At 32.1% G+C, this 24,371-nt stretch overlaps 2 protein-coding genes across 2 annotated transcripts; both read left to right on the forward strand.

Annotated features, from left to right (window-relative positions):
* Positions 1 to 9,549: 9,549 nt before the first annotated feature.
* Positions 9,550 to 14,856, forward strand: LOC125833409 (bifunctional monothiol glutaredoxin-S16, chloroplastic). Its single transcript, XM_049512556.1, has 2 exons — positions 9,550 to 9,955; positions 14,171 to 14,856. The coding sequence occupies exons 1-2, from the start codon at positions 9,569 to 9,571 to the stop codon at positions 14,672 to 14,674; spliced, it is 891 nt and encodes a 296-aa protein (XP_049368513.1). The 5' UTR covers positions 9,550 to 9,568; the 3' UTR covers positions 14,675 to 14,856.
* Positions 14,857 to 22,504: 7,648 nt separating this feature from the next.
* On the forward strand, positions 22,505 to 24,371 carry LOC125833417 (protein ZW2-like). Its single transcript, XM_049512565.1, has 2 exons — positions 22,505 to 22,985; positions 24,126 to 24,371. Exons 1-2 carry the CDS (start codon positions 22,505 to 22,507, stop codon positions 24,365 to 24,367), a joined length of 723 nt encoding a protein of 240 aa, XP_049368522.1. The 3' UTR covers positions 24,368 to 24,371.

Genomic DNA, 24,371 nt, shown 5'->3' on the forward strand with positions numbered 1-24,371 from the left:
ATGAGGATGGCATGAACATAAATTGCGTGCAAACGTATCAAAAATAAGTTGGAATACATTATGGAGAGTATAAAACCCCTAGAAATGACCATCAAAACGATATTCTTTGGTGGATGGTAATACCCAAGAAAATTCCACTGTTAAATAAGCATGGAAGCTAATGAAGAAGCAGGAAATCAAAGTAGATTATGGGTATATTTGGGCTAAGGGAGTTCCTTTTAAGATGAATTATTTCCTATGAAGTGTGTGGAAAAAAAGAATACATACAGATAATAATCTAAAGAGATGAAGATTCACATAGTGTCAAGATGTTGGTGTTGTCAAAAAAGGGAGGAAGAAACAATGCCACACATTTTTTCTAACAACCTCCATAGCCAATAGCTTTGGAGGCAATTTGTTATTTTTGCACGTATAAAGATGGAAGGGATGCATCTACAATAACTAATAATAGCCTGGTGAAAACACAATGATTCACCAAAATTACAATAGATATACAGAACAATGCTTGTAATATTTATGTGGACAATCTAGAAGAGCAGGAATAATATTAAACATGGAGAAAATACTTCTCTCAGTGGAATGGTGATTCAAGTACAAGATTTGTCTAGGAAGTTGGTGAAATGGGTACACCCATGGATATACCTGGAGACAATATTGTGGAATGATATAGTTCAAAAGCTTAAGTGTTACTAACCAAAGCTTCACTTTCATAGTGTAATCCGAACGCCACAGATTCACATTAATTGAAGTGTAACACAAATGGGACATCTAAAGGGATCAAGGAATACCCTCATATGGATTTTATCTAAAGAATTCTCAAGGAGACCTTATATATGCTAAGGCTAGAGGAATTGGTAGTGCTACAAACAAATTGGCTGAGTCAGTAGCAATTTATGTTGCATTGTAGTTTTTTGGGAAAGGGAATTAGAAGAGATCATAATTGAAATTGACTCATTAAGCCTTTTGAAAATGATACAAGAGCAGTGGGGGGTACCGTTGGAGCTAGTGGAAAGAGTGGATATCATAAGGAAGAGACTACAACAATTAAACTCACATATCATTCATACATTATTCAGAGAAGTAAACAGTATGTCAAATCTATTGGCAAATGAGGTGGTGAATTCATAGCAAACAAAGGACTATAGAAATTTGTGGATTACCAAGCGACATAATGAAGCACATAAATAATGACAAAGCACAAATCTCAACATTGAGTTTCAGAACATGGACAATTACTATTCATCATTAACATATGGACAAAAGCATCAACAAAGAAGGACAAGCAATCAAAAATAGCAGTCACATAGCAACAAAATAATTTACAAAACCACCTATCTATGGCATGAAACCATAATACACAACTACAAATTTAAGCATGTTTACTTGGAAGAATACATTATATAAGTAATAAAATCTAAAAATACATGATTTAGCTATCAAAAAGCTTCACAAAAAAATAGACAGTTGGATTGAAGACAACCATTAGAATTCAAGAAAGTTTGAAGAGAGAGAGCTACCAACTCAGCTTCATCTGGTCATGAAGACAGAAAATAAGGAGGTCAGTGTAAATGAGGAAGGAAGAAGAAGAGTAGGGTTTGCTTATCAGAGATTCATGAGTGACAAACTCCAGGCCTCATTTTTCAATTCCTTGGGGATAAACCCCGACCACCTACACAAAAGCACCATGAATCAGTTGGTCATAGGAAAAAAGGAGAACTAAAGAAGAGAGGAGATATACCAGGTAATAGTGAAGGTGATAGACAAAGCTTTAACCATCGCAAGAAGGGCCCAAGCTTGAAAATGACCCATAAGAGGAGCCAGAACAGTTGGGAGTTCCTCCGACAACACACTGACATCTTATTGCAGATGGGATTGATAAATAGAAAGAGTATTGGGTACTCTCTTACACTGAATAGATATATGACCATTTTGATAAACCTAGGGACTTTTTGTTTTATTGGATTGGACCTCGGGCCATTTTCTTTTTAAAAAATGGATTTTGATTATAATAAAACTTGTCTCCGAACGTTAATTTTTTTTTTAAAAAAAAGAATTCTATGAGACTTACTTTATTTCGTTATATATTTAAGGAGAAGTCATTACAACATGAAAATATGGTAGTATAACATATTAATATCATTACACCAATAATAAAAATATGATTTATTGTATAAATATTGCTAAAATAATAAAAAGTAAATTTAACTCCCGAGTGTACGTTTTATGTTTTTACCCCTGGGCCTTACGTCCCAAATTCTAGGGTGTACGTCATATAAATCTACATCTTTCATTTGTGCCCCAAAGCATTTTTGGCACGTTTCACCTCGAGACTCGCCTCAAAAGTTCCTTTGAAAACACTTGTTCTTGTCTAGATAAATACAAGGTTAATGCATTATAATGTGAATGTTAAAGAACACATCTCAAGAGAACGTGGATTGTCATCTTTCATTAAATTTAAGTATTATTAAAACTATGTGGTCAACTACAATTTATTGAGATTTTAATATCTTATTAAATGGGAGAACCCAATAGGTCAAATTAATTAATGAAGTCATAAATTCTCTCAGATGTTACGTCCTATAAAACTCAAACTTCTACTGCACTCTCAATAAAGCAGAACCAAATCACTCCCTCTGAAAACTACTTCAAAAATCCAATCTTGCAAATGAGCCAGAACTATCTCTTCCCTCTTTACCTAGTAAACTCCCAAATTATAGGGGCAACTACAATTTACGCCACCCCCCTAATCCCCTCCACATTTTCGACATCCTGGTTAGAAATGAGCTTGCAAGGTTACTCCTTGATCTTCAATGTACTCATGGAGAATCAAGTAGTAATGGTTGTAGTTCAAAACCCAATATTCATGGACCAGCTAGTCTCAGAGGGCATGATAATGGAGATGGTGACGTACCATAGTCACTTATGGATGTCGAGCATTCTCCACCCACCATTCAACTACCAGTTCCCTATCATGCCATTTTTCCATATCCCAACATGGGAATCCCCAATGAACTACGAGTTCCCTAGCATGCCATTTTTCTATATCCCAACATGGGAATCCCCACTGAACTATCAGTTCCCTATCATGTCATTCTTCCATATCCCAACATGGGAATCCCCACTGAACTATCAATTCCCTATCATGCCATTTTTCTATATCCCAACATGGGAATCCTCACTGTCAAATCCTCATCAGATCCTATCTCCGATGGAGGCCCAAACCTTTCATTTCATTTTTCAAAACCTACAGGACATGGATCCACTTTTTCATCACTGGATGATGCAGGATTCAGCTCAAAGATATCCTTTCTCTCCATCTATAACTCCATCGGGCTCAATGGGTAACATAAGATCCCAAGTGCCGAACAACATAGAGACCACATCCCAGCTTCCTCTTCCATTAAACTTAATCCCAATACAACCAGTGAATTCCAACACTCAGGAAATAGAAGAAACCTTAGCGCTAATAAGAGAAACAGGAACTCAAATAGGTGTTCTAAAGGAAATAAAAACGATGACTTATAAAGAGAAGTTTGACAAAAAAATTATCTTTATTTGTCCACCAAATTTAGTAAAATGTTCGATAAATATCAAGACCCTAGTCAACCCCGAGATAGGAAATTATGTACTAGTTTTGAACCCGACAATGAAGGACAATCCAGATGTGGCATCAATGACCATAAGGAATACTCCTATGCTAACCCCACCGAACCTAAACAGATCAATGAATTTTATAGTATGGAACTGTAGAGGAGGTAATGGTCCAGACTTTAGGAGAAATTTTAGATCCTTACTAGATTGTCATAAACCACCCTTAGTAGCGTTGTTAGAAACGAAAATGCAGAACCACCAAGTCTTATTGGATGATTTCTCATTCAACAAAATGATTGAGGTCCCGGTAGTGGGCAACTCTGGTGGCATCGTCGTTCTATGGGATGATAACCTGGTGGAGCTTGACGAAATTGCAATCACCGAGCAAGAAATACATGCAATGATCAAGGTATGTTCAAGCAATGATTTTTGTCAATTTATTTGTATTTATGTGAGTTTCTACTGTTACTTAAGCAAAATTCTATGGAATAACCTTTATAGAATAAAGGACACCTACTCTAGAAAATGGCTAATAGACGGGGACTTCAACAAGCTTTTGAATAATGCCGACAAACTTGGCGGGAATCCCCTAAACAATTCCAGTAGAAGGGTATTTTGTGATGTAATAAATTACTAAAAACTTATCTATAAAGGGTTTAAAGGTAATCATTACACATAGTTAAATGATACATTAAAAAAAAAAGCCTCATATTTGAGTGAGTTGATCTCTTTCTTGCTAATGAAGAATGGCAAAAGAATTTCATGATGCACAAGTCCTTCACCTACCTAGAACTCTTTCGGACCACTGCACACGGCTCTTATCCCTATTTAGAGACAATTCCTCTTTTAGAAGTATCTTTTTAGATTTGAAACAATGTGGTGCTCACACCCGTACCTCCCCAATATTATTGATAATATCAAAAAATACCAAAATCTTCCCTTAGTCATCTTAAAATTTAAACATGATATTAGTAGTTGGAATAAAAAAGCTTTTGGGAACGTATTCACCAAAAAGGGATCATAATGCAAAGACTTGAGGGCATCCATGACTCTAAAAACTACCCGAATAGTTTTTTCCTCCAAAATCTCGAACATGTCCTAATGAAGGACTTCAACAATATTCTCAAACAAGATGAAGATTCCTGGAAGCTTAAATACTCAATAAACTGGCTCAACGAGGGGGATGCTAACACTAGGTTCTTTCATACCACAACTCTAAATCGCCTAATAAGAAACAAAATCATATCCCTCCAACAAGAAGACAACACTTAGATACATGAGCAAAGTGCAATCCTAGATCATACTGCCTCATAATACGAAAATGTTTTCAATACGAATCACTCCATATTGTATAACTTCCCTTTAAACATGGTCAACATTCCCTATCCAATGAGGAGAGAGCACGACTAGGCGTAGAACCATCGGAAGAAAAAATTAAAACTGTTGTAAACTCCTTCCACCCTTTTAAGTCTCCTGGTCCGGATGGATAACACCCCTTCTTCTACCAAAACTTTTGACACATAGTGGGAACATCAATGGTATCCTGATGCAAAAATGTTCTATTAATAAATGTACTCCTGAAAATATCAACACAACGTGTGTCTACCTAATCCCTAAATGCAAAAATGCCTCATCACTAATATAATTCTACTCATTAGCCTTTATGATATTACTTATAAGATTATTACTAGAATTGTCCCTAAAAGACTTCGTCCTATGATGGAAAGATTGATAGGACCTTGTCAATCCAGTTTCTTAAAAAATCGTCAAGCTACTGACAACACCATTATTATCCAATAAATCCATCACTTCAGGAAAATGGAAGGCAAAACTGTCAATTGAATTGCCAAAATTGATCCTAAGCAACCATGAAGAGCAGCCACAACATTGTAAAAATCCTAGAACGCTTTTATGCATGTATATGGACAAAGTATAAATAATCATAAATCCAAATTATCTTTGGTAATTGCTTGAAAAATGTTTGGAATGAAATCTCCTCGCTTATTAAAATTAAAAATGGTTTCTCATTTGGAAAATGCCTGAGTTTCCCTATCTTCCATAAACTCCCTAGCCACATTACAAAGAGACTTGATCAAATATAACGCAACTTCATATGGGGACCACATATGCTAAGAGAAATGTAATATTTCTATTAATGATTGTGATAACTTTTTTAGGATATGTACTACCTTGTGATATTATCAATTTAAGATCATGTTCATTTAATAGACTATCCTTTGATCTTCTAAAAACGTTATAAATAACATTAGATTAGTAATACCAATGGAGGAGAACATGCTTTATAATTCAAGATAAACATGGAACTGGGTAGCAGGGATTGTTCCAAAATAAACATTTGCAGTGCTGCAGGTGCTAAAGTTGTGTTCACATTGCTTGTTCTTTAGTTAACAAAAAGCCTAAACATTCAGGAGTTTGAGATCTTCGGAGGTAATAAATATGATAGAATCTGAAAATAATGTTTATTCCATTGTCATTTTTGATTGCAGGGAGTTGCTTCACCAGCCGGGGGATCTTCGGATCAAGCATAAGTTTAGGGAACAAAACATGGTGGCTAACCTATTATCTCAAGAAAGACAGAAGCTAAATGATGATAAAGTTTTTGAAGAGTGGACAGTTGCACCACTGTTTTTGTTTTGAAGGCATTAAAGACAGATAAGGGAGAAACTTCTTTTACTAGGCTTATACAGCCTTGTTGTAATTTATTAAGTTGTAAGACTAATATGCAAGAACTAATAGATAGTGTTAGGGGTAATGTGGTCAACCCTGATGTAATGGTGCATATTATATAAATAAAATATATTGTCGTATTACCAAAAAAAAAGGCATTTGCTTATTTTCTTATAATTTGTTTAGTTACCGTATACCTTATGTGTATGGAACAAAAAAATGAAATAATTAAACAAAGTTTTTCACAAATTATTAATTTGGCCTACATATTTAACCCAAATCAGGGGACAAAATCATATATTGATATTTGATTATATACATTATGGTTTAGATAAAGATTTATTTGGTCTCAATAAATTTTTTAGTCTTTCAGTTCCTTAAATATTTTTTGTCTTCTACAAATAATACTGACATATGTTATCATGTAGTACTTATCTTACTTTATGAGGAATGGTTATATTTTAAAATCTATCAAACATTCTAAAATAAATATATTCTTTTTCTAATTTTTAAATGCCTAAATGATGGACATTTTGATTTATGACTCGTCAAGGTCTCCAGGATAATCTTGTGAATCTCCGAGTACAGTCTTGAAATTTAAATATATATATATATATATACACGATGCTAGTGCCGAGAAATACAATTATTTGGTGGTGTGTTTCCAAAAATATCAGTCCAACCTATATGATTTTGGTTCCTTCATATCGATTTCTCAATTTCATCACATATTCAATTTCTCAATTTCATCACATATTTTTTTTCCTTAAAATCATATTAATACATGAGCCAAGCACTATTATAACTTTGAGAAACAATAGTTATTCAATTCATCCAAATAATAGATAAACTAATAGTAGGAATTTTTTAACAAAGAAAACTCAGAAACTACGCTTACTTATAATAAAATCAAATTTAATCTTACATTCTTGTATATTTAATAGTAAAAGTAGTAAAGAAATATGTAATTTTTCTCTCTGCTTCACGTATTTTGTTCTATGTCGATCTTTTTTGTTGTTCATTGTTAAATTCAAAGTGATACGCTTGAAATAAATGAAGAAAAATAAAAACCTCATAAAAATTTTCTCTTTAAATTGAGTTTATATGTGATAATCATCCAAAGAACTAGACAAATTTTGGATAAAAATTGAAGCAAAAAAATTACCTGAAAATAAGACTTACAAAGGCTTTGATGGTATACATTATATCCGTTGTATAGTTTTATCGGTAGCTTTTTTAAAAAAAAGAAGAAGGAAGTGAGTGGAACCGGCTTAGAAGACGTCGGGTAGTTTATTTATAGGAAAATGACAATTTAAGAATTTTATTGGTTTTATAATTTGAATTTGAATTTAAATACAAATTTCAAACGTATTGTTTTCTCTTCTTGCCGTGTGTAAACGTGGAAGGGAGTTTTAATTTAATTGAATTGGCTGACGCTAATGTGATAATGATGAACTTAAAAATTGTAACAACTATAATTGATTTCAAAAAGAGTATTAAATTAATTTGTGTTGTTGTTGTTGTTGAATTAATTAGTTTTGAACAATTTTAATTTTATTATTGTTATGATTATATTATTATTAGTATTAGTATTGAATTAATTAGTTTTTGAAGAATTTTAAATTTATCTTTTTGTTTAGTATTTTTTCTTTTAAAAATTACGTATTTTACAAACAGTTTGTTAAAAAAACAGTTTCAATTCAGGTTGGAGACCGTGAGGAAATTTAGGGAAAGTGGGATTTTAAATAGTATTATTTTTTAAATATTGTTTAATTACAAAATTATTTATTTTTTAAAACTGATCTAACGTTAATTTTAAAAATTGTTTCAATTTAGGGGAAGTGGAATTTTAGATAGTATTATTTTTAAATATTTCGTAAATTATAAATTATTTATTTTTAAAAATACTCTAACGTTAGTTTGAAAAATTATTTTAAATCTATGTTTTATTTAAAGTTGTAATTTATTTATTTAATATAATTACATATAATTAATTGTAATTGTATAGAAAATAAACGAATATCTAAACATGTATTTTGTATGGCACCCCTCCCCCTTCCTCCCCAAGCACCCTCAGGCTTAGAGGGACTAGAAAACGTTTTTTTTTGTTTTGTATCCATAGTCGACCCTTATCGCCTTCTTAAATAAGTTCTCGAACCTCGATTTGCTTATATTTTTAAAAGCCAATAAAAAGACTAATTAACTTTAGAGAAAAATGGGATTTAAACTCAAAATTATCATAATTCATTTTGACAACTCATTATAACAACTAGTAACCAGTTTCCACACATTTGGCTTTTTTGATGCCTCTTAAGGGGTCGTTTGGTAGAGTGTATAAGAATAATGCAAAATAGGGTGCACTAGTAATGCTTTGCATTAGTAGTTTTGCATTAATAATGCCGCAAGCATTATTTCTTATACATTGTTTGGTTTGATGTATTATAAATAACAAATTTTGCATAATTTCTATTAAAAAAATATATGTTTACAAAAATACCCTTCACACTTTATTTATTTGTACACTTTCTTTGCGATAAAGTTCTTTGCTAAAACATCAAAAAAGATTTCTTTGCTAAAACACAATTAACTTTTCTTCTTCTTCTTCTTTTCAAAAATAATATTAAATAGTTGTACTATTGCATAAAAATATTTTTGTGAAAAGTTTGCAAAGAATTTTTTTTATCAAATTTATCGTCACAATAGTAAAAATTGTGATTAAATTATATTGAAATTAAATTTTTATTTTTTTAAAAAGAATACTTAAGAGGCCATAAAGCCTATTAAAACACCAACAAATTAAAAAAAAAAACTAAAAAGCAGATCAAAATAAAAACAAAAACTTATGACAACAAAGAAAATGAAAAGGCTTTAAGGGTAGTTTTGTAATTATTTAATCTAATGCAAGTGTTAAAATGCTATGTATTACTAATACCTAGAATTCCTTGGTATTAGTAATACACAACTTAATACACAATAAAGTGTATAACTAATGCTTTCATTAGTTATGCATGACATGAAAAAGTGTACCAAATAAGGTACTACTAATACACACACCTAATGCATGCATTATATTTCCTAATACATTCTACCAAACGACCCTAAATGCATGGCGAACGCAAAGGTTCAAAACTTAGCCTAGCGTTGCCGAAGCTAGTCACATTGGGCTTCATTTATGGGCTAGAATGACTCAAAATGATCAAAATAGCCCAACTTGTTGAGATTTTAACTCATCCAACTTCAGTCCACTCTCCCACTATCCACCATTTCTTCTTCAGCTTTCTTCTCTTCTATGGCGACCTTCAACATCTCATTTCTCACACAACCCCATTCTACACTTCCCATTTTCTCTTCTCAAAATACCCCTTCTTTCTCCTCATATTCACTTCCCAAAACCTCCTTTCTTTTCCCTTCCATTACTCTCCGTCCCAAAAGCAGAACCACCACTCGCCACCATGCGAGCATCGTTGTTGCAGCTCTGAAAAAGCTCTCTGAAACAGACCCTTTAACCGTGCCTCTACAGCCTGATGAAATCTCTGGAAGCTTTCCGAAGGAATCTGGTGTATATGCGGTGTATGATACTAATGGTGATCTCCAATTTGTTGGCATATCACGCAACATCGCTGCCAGTGTTCTTTCCCATAAGAATTCCGTACCTCAACTCTGCTCTTCTGTTAAGGTAAACAACTTTTGATTATTTACATGTGTAAGTGAAAACTGTGATGTGTTCAGCTAAGCACTGTTAAAATTATTCTAGAACGATTTATAGAGCTGACCCAATTTATTGAGATTAACGCGTAGTTGATTGATTGATCCTGTGTGAAATGGGTGATTGAGAGAAACATATTTATATTTTTGCAATTTTTTGGTGATGCTAAAGAGAAAACCCATTTACTGAATCTTTTCTGGGCTACTGAGATTTTGAAATGGATTTGAATCGGCATATTTAAGTTGGGTAAAGTAATGTGTGATGCATTAGTAGTGGAATGCACATTGTTGTGAGAATGTATTAGTCATATACACTTGCAGCCTGAGAAATGAAACCGATTTTACTTTTCTTCTTCTTAAAAGTGGATGTGCCATTCTTCCATTGGGGATAAAAGAATAATTGTTCCTAGCCTTGCTCCACCTTGTGTTTACTTGAACAACTGAAAGTTCTGTCTCGATTGAGGGGGATAGCTCCTATAGTCTAGTTGTTGGAGAATGCAACTAATTTTTGTTTTGGAGCTTGCAAATCGTGAGAGCACACTTTGAGCATCAGTAGAGTTTCCTTCTTGTGACCGATAGGCCACATGTCTAAGACTTGCAATAGCTCACGCCAAAATAGCCTAGTCTCGGAAATGTAAGGCAAAGACTACATTATTTCCCTTATCCTTATTCCAGCACTTTTGCGGGAGAATACATCATATGTGGGGTAAGCATTGATGTTTTCCAAACAGGGGCGGAGCTATGGTTGTTCCAGGGTGTCCGACTCCTTCGCCGGAAAATTACACTATATATATAGATCAAATCTTACTTTATAATGATATATTTAGAATTTTGGACATCCTCAAAACCAATAAAGAGCAGTAGCTCAGTGGCAAGGGTGTGCACAATATGTACAAGATGCCCAAGTTCGATTCCTCGCATATATTAAAAAACGACATTCTTTGATATGGATAAAGCAGTAGTTCCACTTGGCAATAGTGTGCAAAAATATGTTGGTCGCTCAAGTTCAATTTCCCATTGCTACATTTTTTCTATTTAGGCTTTAATTTACCTATCCATAATTTGGACACCCTTCACGAATTATCTGGCTAAGTCACGGTTTCCAAAACATAACAACAACAACAAACCCAATGTAATTCCACAAGCTGGTTTTGGAGAGGATAGAGTGTATGCATGCATTGCCCCTATCTTGAGAATGTAGATAGGTTGTTTCCAATAGATCCTCTTTTCAAAGAAAGATGTAAAAGAAGGCAGTAGCAAAACCAGAAATATTAGCAAGATAATACAATAATCAAGGCTAAAGAAATAATAGGTAGTAATAAAAATCTAAGAGTACGAAAATATAAGAATATACAATTTTTTTTTTATAACCGAGAAATCCGTCTGTGACTCGCCTTTTGGACCAATCACAGTCTTCTAAACTTGGTGGATAATGGGCCCGCCCCTCTACCCTTCCCCACTTAAATACCGGGCTTCGCTTTGCATGGTGTGGGGCTTGAACCTGCGACCTAAGCCACAAATCCTCCACCTTTTGCCACTCGAGCTAGGCCTTGGGGGCAAGAATATACAAATATTTTGGGAATGAAAAGGTAATGTGATTGACTACGTACTAACCTTCTATCCTAATTCTCGACTGCCATGCCCTCCTATCAAAGGTCAAGTTCTCAGTGAGTTGAAGTATATTATATCTTGCTTAATCACCTCATTTCAATGCTACTTTGGCCTACCTCTACTCCTCTTCAAGCCTACTACAACCAACCTCTCGCACCCTTTTACTGGGATATTTACACATTTTCTCTTCACATGTTTGAATCATCTCAACCTCACTTCTTGCATCTTATCCTCCACGGGGGCCACTCTCACCTTTGCCCAAATATCTTCATCAATAATCTTATCTCTCTTGGTATGCCACACATCCATCTCAACATCCTCATCTCAGCTACTCTCATATGCTGGACATGGGAATTCTTGACTGGCCAATACTCCGCCCCATATAACATAGTTGGTTTGCCACCACCTTGTAGAAGTCACTTTTGAGTCTTCGCTACATGTTCTTATCACACATAACACTAAATGAAGCCTCCATTTTCTCCATCCCACCCCAATACGATGTGTGAAATCTTCGTCAATCTGCCCATGACCTTTATTACTGGCCCAGGTACTTGAAAGTTCCTCTCTTGGGGGTAACATGTGTGTCAAGTCTCATGTCTCCGTCCATTTCATGGGTCATGTCACTAAACTTGAAACCTTTTGACTTTTAGGGTTTGTCTCTAAACCTCCAACTTCACATCAATGTCACCTCTCATTAGCGTCGCCTTGCATCTCGTCAATCAGTTCTATGTCATCGTAAATAACATGCACCATGACACCTCCCCTTGGATGTATTGTGTCAGTTCATCCATCGCCAATGCAAATAAAAATGGGCCTAGAATAGATCCCGGGTGAACCCCATCATGAACGGAAAGTGTTCTGAGTTACTTTCCACAATCCTGACCCGAGTCTTAGCACCATCATGCATATCCTTTATCATCCTCGTGTAAGCTATCTAGCCTCCAAGTTTCTCCAAAGAACCTCACTTGGAACTTTGCATATGCTTTTTCTAGGTTTGGAGGGGCTTATAACATGGTTGCATAGCATGCGGTAGCTTTGATTGTGTTACTCAGGGTCCTATTTTTGCTTCTTTTTGCCACTTCTAGTGAGTCTCTTTAATTTCTACTGGTTATAGTTGGAAAATAATGGGGGACTAGTTATTGCTCCTGCAATTCAGGTGGAGACCGTTTTCTGATATCTTCCCTCCCAAGCTATGTGTTCAACTTCTGGTTATATCTTGAAGACTAACTCAGAGACCAGACTTTCGCCCAAAACCCAACTTCGGGAAAGAAAGAACTGTCTGATTCAAATCCATTTCTAAATCTCAGTAGACTGAGATAGATTCAGCAAATGGGTTTTCTCTTAGCATCACCAAAAAAAACATCCTGATAAAAAATTGCAGAAATATGGGATGATGGCCGCCTTCTACCTTTTTCTGCTTACATGCCAGAGTAAGTTCGCTTGGCGCAGCGAACAAACTGATATAGAATAATTGTTTTTCGGTGCTTAAAACTGCTAGAGCGGGAGATTGTGCTAGTTGAATGCACACAGGTGGTCAACACTTGTGATTGAAGGCATTTATTTCATTCTAGGTTACTTACCTCACTACATTATCCCTCGGCCAAAAAAGATTGGCATTTGGTTTGGTTGCTGCTGGGCGTCTTGTAGCACCACTCTTTTGCTGCTTCCTTTAATTAACATTCTTATCGTTGGAATGTTTCTTCTATGACATAGTGCAGCTGTGAAGGGGATATTTGACAAAAATATAGTAATTTGTGGCAGTGTTATCAAAGGTGAAAAGCGCACAAAAGCACTGAGATCTGTTGGGGCTTTAAAGCAAGGTGCAACTAAAGCGCAAGCTTTAATGAAGAAACGAGCAAGTGAATATAAAATCAAAAATATATATCTGTAATTCAAGAATAATAATTATTAGCACTATTGACAATTATATTGACAAAAGAACCTAAAAATTAAAATTAAGAGAAATATTTATTGTTTAGTGTCGCCTCTTTGAGACCACACCCATTGGTGATGAGGTGTACACCTTATTGGCCTGTACTGAAGCTCTGGCCAAGCGAGGCAAAGCTCCAGCCTATTTTGCACCTAGCTTCAGGACTTAAGTGAGCCGTTGATAACTCTGCTATGTGGAATGTTGATTTATACTGCACATAAGGCACACCATGCTGAATAATCAAATCTCTTTACTTTAGAGAGCGAAAGCAATATATTAAAACTTGGCTAAGCATGTTACTATTGTTTGACATATGAACATTTTCTAATCATCTTATTATGTGAATGTGACTTTGTCAAACATCACATTTATCAACTGATATTCTTGCTTAGAATCTCAACAGCTGTGTCTGCACCTTGACTATTAGTACAAGGATTTCTCTAAGCAGTTAGAGCATAATAAATTGCAAAGGATTCCTCTAAGCAGTAGAAGTGTAATACATTGCCTATCTTCTTAATACTGAAATACAAGTCCGCACCGGTTATCACTTATGTCGGTAAATTTCACATTTGTTTCTCTTTTTATACTTCAGGATTTTACGGCTATATTTTTTCTTTTACTTAATAACTGGTATAATGTTTGTAGGTTGGTGTGGTTGATGAGCCAGATAGAACCGCCTTAACTGAATCTTGGAAATCATGGATGGAAGAACATATTGCGACCAATGGAAAGGTACCACCGGGTAATGAACCTGGAAATTCAACATGGGTACGTCAGCCTCCAAAGAAGAAGGCTGATCTAAGGTTAACACCAGGCCGTCATGTACAGTTAACAGTGCCCTTGGAGGATCTCATTGACCGGCTAGTGAAGGAAAACAAGGTGGTTGCTTTCATTAAAGGGTCAAGAAGTGCACCACAATGTGGGTTCTCACAGAGGGTGGTAGCCATTCTCGAAAGTGAAGGTGTTGATTATGAAAGCATTGATGTCCTTGATGAAGAGTACAACTCCGGGTTGAGGGAGACGTTGAAGAACTATAGTAACTGGCCTACATTTCCACAAATTTTTGTGAAGGGTGAGTTGGTTGGTGGGTGTGATATCTTGACCTCCATGTATGAGAAGGGTGAACTTTCCAGCTTGTTCAAAAGCTAAAAGTGTTTTAATTAGCAGTAAAGAGTGTAGCTTTGTTGTAAGAATTACACATCTTTGAACTTAATTCACTCATCAGTGTATTGGTATTGTGGAAATAGTGGAATAGTTGGAAGAAAATTCATTGTTCATGTGTACAAGAGAATTTTGTTACAAGTAACAAATGGAGGCATATTTCCATTTTTCATCCTATCCCATTCACGGATATTGTAAAAGTTTTCTTGCTTTTGTGTCAGCTCATGATCTAAACGAGTTACACTTATTAACGTCAATAAGTAGCATCACAACAAAAGATGAAGACTTATGGTTCATTTGATACGTAGAAGGGGATAGACAAGGATATCTTATAAGATTAAAAAAATGAACTTTCAAAAATAATTGCAGTAAAAGACAAAAAAAATAGCAAGTGATATTTAGGGGAAAGCTCTACGTTGTGAAGTGCAGATGAGGACAAAAGCTGGTGGTTTTTGAAGTGCGGTCCATGTCCTCTAGGAACGAAGGCAAAATTTGAAGTTCATAAATTTAAAATTTTAATTTTTTCTAATTATTAAAGTTTAAAATTGGTAATTTATAATAATATATTCAGTAATCTCTTAAATGAAATTTAGAGATGTATCAAAATTTATTTTCAATAAATTTTAAATTCAAATAAACAACAGATTGTTAAAGTTTAGGTTAAAACTATTGATTTGGGCAAGAACTTTTTTGATGGGATGAAGAAGACAATATGTTAAACATATGCTTGATAAAGTAGCTAGGGATGTAAATATATCATCCGGACAACAAAAGAGGTGAAAGTAACAAAATCAAAACGACGACACATGAAAAATAACATACATGGGATGGTAAAGTTATTGGGAATATATTTCAAGATACCCCACACAATGTGATTGACAAAGTAGAATCATATGACATTGTTAATAGGTTCAATATGATATAAATTCAAGAAGAAATGATGAACCATCAATTATTATTGGACATATTTTAAAAAGAAGACACAAGAGGAAAATACTTTGAATTACTTTAGATAGACAATCTATCTTTTCTAATTTATTCATTTGTTAAAAGGAAGTATGAGTTTGAAAACTCAACATTCTTCTTGGTTTTTATATTTTTGCATTAATTAAGTATCCTCATTTATAACATTACGATATAGAATGTAGTATAAACCCTGTGGTGATCATAAAATACTTAGTTCTCTTAAATTCTTATTTTCTTATGTTTATTAATTAGTAAAAACTCATGGACTCACTAGAATTAATTGATAAAATAGTCACAATTAAGTATATAACTAATCTAAACTAAAAAAATATACTCTTTCCGTCCACTATTGTTTGTCAGGTATACTAAAAATAGTTGTCCAAAATTAATTGTCAATTTAAACAATCAAGAAATAATTAGTCAATTTTTTCCAATTCTGCCCTTAATAATTACATAACTACTAGTTTCAAAAAGTAGCCATTTTAAAGTTACAAGACTACTTTAATGTGAAAAAAGTTATTTTTACAATTTTCAAAAAGTAAAAACCATTTTAATAATAATTGATAGTAGGGTTATATTAGTCAAATTGCACATTATATTAAATTTTTCTTAAGTATTGTGTATAATCTTACCTGACAAACAATAATGGACAAAGAAAATATCAAATAATATACTACATATATTATTTTTTCTAATACGCTCTACTTTCTTCCCTAACTTTGTATAATGTGCAGAGTAATTTAGGTCGTATAAGAAGATCACAGGCTTATCTTCTTTTGTCACTTGACTAATTGTTGAGCATAGACAACAACTTTGTTTGAACAAATAAGAAAGTGGAATAGTAGGTGAAAGGCTTTGACGTAATATCACTATTTTGATACTTGTTTCAAGTTGTAAAATAACTTTATATACTTATAATTTTATGTTCATACAGAAAAACAAATGCCTTTAATTCAAAAAAATCTTAATTGTTTAATTAGTTGACTATTTAAACTTTCATTTATTAGTAACGATTTCCTGTTCCTTATTAATGAGGTAAATATATGTTTTTAATTTTACGACTTAGAGCAGATATATTCTTCATTAAAATATGAAGCATATATACTCATGTTGTCTAACAAACGGTGCATACATAAATGTGTCCTTTAACTTGGCCTCAATTCATATTTATGTCCTCCAATTTTGTGTGTGCACAAGTAGACACTTAAACTTGTATAAAGTTGAACAAGTAGACACATAATACATGTAAGACACCACGTAGGACACAAATTTTCATGTAGAATGTCACGTATGAAGCATGTGTCTATTTGTTTAACTTTATAAACAAATTTAAGTGTCTACTTGTGCTCACCGAAAGTTGAAGGCAATAAATGTGAGCTAAAGCCAAGTTAAAGGATATATTTATATATTATGCAAATTTATTTATACATAACTTATATCGAATGAGAAAAAAACTTCAGTTTCAAAATGCACAAGTTATGTCGAAATTTAGTTTTAGAACCAACAAGTTATGTTGTATAAGACGTAACTTAATTTCTACTATACTAATGTCGAGCGAAGCAAAAGTTCTCTAAAGTTGTTAGGTTATAGAAATATTATATAATTTGCACTGCATAACTTAATTCCTATAAAATTTATGTAGAATGAGATAAAATTAGTTCTCTAAAATTTTATCAAGCGAATTAGATAATAGAAATACTATATAATTTGTGTTGCATAACTTAACTTCTATCAGTCTTATATCGAGCAAGACAAACTTTTTTAAACTTATATCGATCGAATTAGGTCATCAATAAGAATACTTTGATTCATAATCGTTTATAAAATAAATAAATGAAAAAAAATCATCATATCTGAGGACAAAATTAAAAACCACGCAAAATCGAAGACCATTAAAAAACTTTTGTTTATTCAACTAAAATGCATTGCATTTTGAAATCCGTGGCACCAAGTGCCTCTTCGTATATTGTTAAAAAAATAATTTCAATCTTCACTAAAATACAAACCCCTTCAACAATTTTTGTATATTGTTTTAAAATCTCCTCAATTAAGATAATTCAGAATTTAAGTTTTCTATATTAAGCTCATATCATATCTATTATTATTTGTTATTACAGTTTTAGTATCTTCATTTATAATATTACTATATAGAATGTATTATAAACTCAGTGGTAATCATAAAAGAGCAACTTTCACATATAGCAAACACAAAATTCATATTTGTATGCTATAGCAAAGTTTGCATAATTGCGTTCCATAGCAAACATGATATGACTAAGCTATTTCGCTATACATATATACAAAAGAAGCAATTGTATAATTCACTAACTCCTCTTCAGATTTGTATAATTTCGTTGGCAGAGGCCATTTGTATAAATTGTTGTCAGCCTCTCGTTTGTATAAATAGTTGAGAGTCTCTCAATTTAATTTTATGTGTTTGTATATCTATATAAAATTTGAATTTGTATACAATTGAATTGAAATAAAACGTTTGTATATCAAATATCGTTCTCTCTCTCGCTTTATACAAACATAAATTATACACTGTATTTTATATAATCTGTGTTTGTATAAAGCGAGAAAGAGAGAAAGGCAAAAGAGAACTGGACAGGGGAATATTTGTATTGCATAATTATAAGTGTATATGACGAATATATATGTATTTGCATGTGTATATACAATTTTCTCTCGCTTTATACAAACAGAAACACAATTTATACATTTCTGTTTGTATAAAGCGAGAGAGGCGAATGACAGAGAGAGCGAGCGAGAGAGGGAGAGTGGTGAGCGAGAGTTTGAGGAAGAGAGACGACTGGCAAACAGTTTGCTACATGGCACAATTAAATCAAAGTGATTATACTATTTAATTTGAATTAATAATTTGTCATTATGTACAATTTTTCCATCATAAAATACATAGTTCTCTTCAACTTTTATTTTCTTCATGCTTATTAAAATAATAAAAGTTCAAAGATTCACTAGAATTAATTGATAAAATAGTCACAATAAAATGTATAACTAATCTGAGCTTAAAAAGTATATCAAATAAAATACTATTAATAAATAAAAGTAATACGTATATTATTTTTTCTAATAAGCTCTAATAAACTATCACTCTTTCTTTCACTAATAACTTTGTATAATGTGCAAAGTAATCTAGGTCGAATAAAAAGACCACATGCTTATCCTCTTTTGTCACCTTGACTAATTGTTGAGTATAGACAACTTTGTTTGAACAAATAAGAAAATGGAAAGGTAGGTGAAAGGCTTCAACGTAATATCACTATTTTGATACTTGTTTCAAGTTATAAAATAATTTTATTAACTTATAATTGTATGTTCATATAGAAAAACAAAAGCCTTTAATTCAAAAAAATTTTAATAGTTTGATTAGTTGATTATTTGAAATTTTCATTTATTAGTAAGGATTTTCTGCTCCTAATTAGTGAGGTAAATATATCTCCTTAATTTTGCTAATTAGAGCAGATATACTCTTCGTTAAAAAATAAAGCATATATATATACTCATGTCGTCTAACAAATCGTGCATACATAAATGTGCCATTTAACTTGGCCTTATTTTCATATTTATACCCTTTAATTTTGGGTGTGCACAAGTAGACATTTAAACTTGTATAAAGTTGAACAAGTAGACACATGAGTCCTACATATCATAATACATATACGACACCACGTAGGACACAAATTTTCATGTAGGATGTCACGTATGAAGCATGTGTCTATTTGCTTAACTTTATAAAAGTTTTAAGTGTCTACTTATGCTCACCCAAAGTTGAAGCTAAGGCCATCAATGTGATCTAAAGCCAAGTTAAAGGATATATAATTATGTATTATTCAAATTTACTCATTCATAACTTATATCGAGTGAGACAAAAACTTTAGTTTCAGAATGCAGAAGTTATATTGAAGTTTAGTTTTAGAACCAACAAATTATGTTGTGTAAGACATAACTTAATTTCTACTATATTTATGTCAAGCAAAGCAAAAATTCTCTAAATTTATATATCGGAGAAGGTCATAAAATACCCTTCAAGTATAGGGAATGGAACAAAAATACCCTCCTTCCACCTTTGGGCTCCAAAATATCCTTTCATCCACCTATATGAACTTATATTACCCTTTCACTTATTAGATTCTTTAAGAGTGATAATTAATTCTTTCATTAATGATGTGACAACTTTTAATTGGCTGAAATTAAATTAGCGTGTAAAATTAGTTTCATCATTTACTGTTTTTTGTCGAACGATGGAGTATTACTTACATAAAATAAAACGAAGAAAGGCTTCTATTAATTATATTTCGCAGCAAAAAACAAGACAAATACAAGTGTCTGCTTGCATAGTTATCTTATAATTTTTGTTGATTAAACATTTGGTTCTACGTATTTATCTTGTTAATTTATCAAATACAAGAAGGGTTCTCCCTTGTTTTTTAAGATATGGGTTAGTAGAATTTTAAGTGGGTCGGGTAGAATTTAGTTGGATCCGAATTTGATTTGGAGAAATTATTTTTGGTCAATTTAATTTCAGCCAATTCAATATTGCCACATCATTAATGAAAGAATTAATTATTACTCTCAAGGAATCTATCAAGTGAAAAGGGTAATAAATGTCTATAGGTGGATGGAAGCGTATTTTGGAGCTCAAAGGTAATGAAGGGTATTTCTGTTCTATTCCCTATACTTGAAGGGTATTTAGGCCCTTCTCCGTGTATTTATTAGGTTATAGAAATATTATACAATTTGTACTGCACAACTGAATTCCTATAAAATTTATGTCGAATGAGATAAAATTGGTTCTTCAATCTTTTATCAACTGAATTAGATCATAGAAATACTATATAATTTGTGTTGCATAACTTAATTATATCAATCTTATATCGAGTAAGACAAAGTTATTTAAACTTATATCAAATGAATTAGGTTATCGATAAGAATACTTTGATTCATAATCGTTTATTAAATAAAAACAGCAAAAATAAAAAAATAAAAATACAAATCATGAAAAAAATTAAAAATCACGAGAAAACAAAGATCACTAAACTTGTTTTTTTTTTATATAACTAAAATGCATTGCGTTTTGAAATCCGTGGATTGACAAGTGCCTCTTCGTATATTGTTTTAAAAATCATTTCAATCTTCACTAAAATACAAACCCCTTCAACAATTTTTTGTCTATTGTTTTAAAATCTCCTCAATTAAGATAAATTCAAATTTAAGTTTTTATATTAAGTTCATACATATCTATTATTATTTGTTACAGTTTTTTATATATGTATAATTTATACTCTACCTAAAAAAAAAAGAGCAACTTTTATATATAGCAATTAGCAAACATAAAAATCATATTTATATGTTATAGCTATAATTTGCATAATTGCGCTCCATAGCAAATTTTATGTTTGCTATGGAGCTTTTGATTTGTATAATTCGCTACAAACATCCAATTTTATACAAATTGTTCAGTTTTTGTATAAGTTAATTTATACATTATAATTTGTATAATAAGATCTGTGTTTGTATAATTATAAGTGTATAATTTATACTCCGCATAAAAAGTATCAAGTGTTATTCCTGCAATAATGATATAAACCGAAAGAAAAATATAGTTTCAAATTCACATAAAAAAGTGTTTTTTAAAAAAGAATTTAATTCTCTCACACATGCTCGAGATTTGGATTAATACCTCTCATGACATGATGGAATACTATTCTGCAATACTGACAACCGAAAATATAGAATTTCAGCGAACTCAACAAATGAAATAAATCACACTGCCTTTATATTTTTACATAAAAACTTTTATGCAAAGAAAAAGAGAAGAAAAATCTAGTTTTAAAAAGTAAGAAGATTTTATTTTCCAGTGTCAAATGAGGTGAAGCCTCTAAAAATTTATAACCATCAACATGCATGCGAAGGTGATTATTGGGAAGGAAGGTAACTTTCTATTCAAGGAAAATGACAACTTTTTATTCGAAAGAAACATGTTCTTTCCCTATGAATTTAATAATTTCACGAATTAATAAATTAATATTAAAATCAAAAAGTAATATTTAATTAGTAAAAACGAAAAAAATAAAATTTGTCTAAAAGTATTATCAATTAATCACATGTCAAAATCGAAGTCAAAGTCAAACTGAGCAAGTAACGATAATAACGATGCTAAGTGAGTCTCTCTTTTCAACTCTTAATTTAATTTTAATAACTAATCAAATTAACTCTTCGAAAACGAAACGTTGAGTAAAAGTGAACGGAGGGAGTAATTTTTCTCTTCTTGTTCAACTAGAATGCATTGAATTTTGAAATCCGTGGCACCGAGACCCCTTATTGGACATGGGGAAAATAGCAGAGAGTGAGCCATTTGTCGTTACCTAAACATAGAATTGTTTGGTCTCATCTTATGAAGCCAAGTAGGATTGACAAGTGCCTGCCTTTTCATCTAAATCCAGTACACCATCCGTTTAAAAAGAATGATTTAATTCGATTCGATACGAAATTTAAGAAAATAAAGAGAACTTTTCGATCTTATAGTTCTAAACTAAAATTATGTTGAATTTATCAAAACGTCTTTTAACCTTGTGTCGTCAAACATGTCATATGAAAAACTGAAGTGTCATCAATAAAGAAAATGAAATAGAATAAAAAGAAAAATATGTTATTCTTTTTTAATAGATGAGTACACAATTATATTAAATCAAAATCAGATAAACCGAAAAAGAAAAAAAAAATTGTTACATTTTTTTTTTTTTGTATAATTTATGCTCTCTTCAAATACATAAGTGTGTGTCTTCTTTACTACTTTTACTTTCATAAAACTCAAAAGAAAAACCAAATATGGCACCAGGGTCATCTAGAGCCAACATTAGTGTTGGTTCATTTGAGGCTTTTCTTCAAGGTTGGTTCTTACGTCAAGAACAATTCTTGAATGAACTTACCATAACACAAACCACACTTGATGAATCAATTATGAGAAACCTTATTTCGCGTATTTTAGCTCATTATCAAGAATATTACGAAGAAAAATCAAGAATGTCACATATAAATGTGTTCTACATGTTTTCTCCGTCATGGTTTACTCCATTAGAAAAAAGTTTCTTATGGATTGCTGGGTTCAAACCAGGATTAGCTTTTCCCCTTGTTATGAATTCCGTTAATGATTTGAGTGAAAATCAAATCGAAAGGATTAATAGGCTTAGAATCGAAACGAAGATCGAAGAGAGGAATCTTATGGACAAATTAGCTAAAATTCAAGAAAGTGTCGCTGCCCCGCCGTTGATGGGACTTGCGCAGCAGTACGGAATGGAAATGCTTCGAGGTATCTATCTAAAAACTTAAGTTATTAAAAAATTCAGCTTAAGTTATTAGAAAATTCATTTCATTCGATCCTTTTTAAATAACGTTTATATAAGTATCGTTTTAGAAAATCAAATACACATACATTTATTACTTATTTCAAAATTGTCTTTGCTTCAATAAATGATTTGTTTAAAATCTTATTTGGATTGAGTCTAAGGGTTCAGTTGATAAAAGAGTTAAATAGAAGGGTCCAAAATACAAACGATACAAGTACAAGGGTCTACCAGACCATTTCGCTTTTATATAAGTATCGTTTTAGAAAATCAAACACACATACATTTATTGCTTATTTCAAAATTGTTTTTGCTTCAATAAATGATTTGTATAAAAAAAAAAATTATAAGTAGACGTAAGATCTTGGTACGTTCTACATATTTTCTGTAGATGTCACAATTGGGATTATATTGAATAATATTATGTTGTTATTTTTTTGTAAAATATTTTAATAAAAAATGATAAGTGAAGCTTTAGATTTATATCATTAAATGTTTTTTTTATTCAATGTCAAAACTTTATACGTTTTTTTAAAAAAGGACCTTATGAGTACTTCCCGTGCGAGTTTGATTATTCCGCTAAATTAACAAAGATTTTTTCTATTTGTCTATCTGGCGCTGATTTTTCTTCTTCTGTTTTAATTTATGTGACATTATTTGAATTTCGAGAGTCAAATAATTTAATTTTGACTGTGAATTCAAACATAAAATCTTTAAGTTTTTTAAAATAAAATTTATATATCTGAGAACTACTTATAAAAAGTCCTATGTATAAGTCACAATAACTGATAATTGAATTATTTTTTTAAAAAAATAAAATATAAATATATATATATATATATATAATCAACTTTTTTTTTGTTTGAATCTCGAAAATTCAAACAATATTTGAAAAGGACCTTTGGGGAGAACACAATCATGTTATGTCTCGATACGATACTTCACGTGCGAGTTTGATTTCCTTTTCATAAGCCCAACATGTAGAGTTATTTTATTTAATTATTTTTGCTTTTCGAATGACAGTAAAATTTGAGCCTAGGACCTTTTGTCTGCTCTAATACTTTGACGATCTCATATACTTTTACTTACTTAATTATATTTCGTAGACGGAGAAATTACTGAGGTGGATGAGGAGATAGAGATACTAAGAACAGCAGTGGAGAATGTAGTGACAGATGCAGATAGATTGAGGACAAGAACAGCAGATAGTGTGGTGGGAATACTAAATCTTTTGCAAAGTTTGAAGTTTTTGGCAGCAGCAGCACAACTTCAGCTAAGAATAAGGATGGTTGGAATGCAGAGAGAAGCAGAGAGAAGACACCAAATGGATACTTCAAATGGTTGGTAGATTT

Source organism: Solanum verrucosum, unplaced genomic scaffold (genome assembly GCF_900185275.1).
Source record: "Solanum verrucosum unplaced genomic scaffold, falcon-dt-bn FXZP01000142.1, whole genome shotgun sequence".
Classification (NCBI taxonomy): Eukaryota; Viridiplantae; Streptophyta; class Magnoliopsida; order Solanales; family Solanaceae; genus Solanum; species Solanum verrucosum.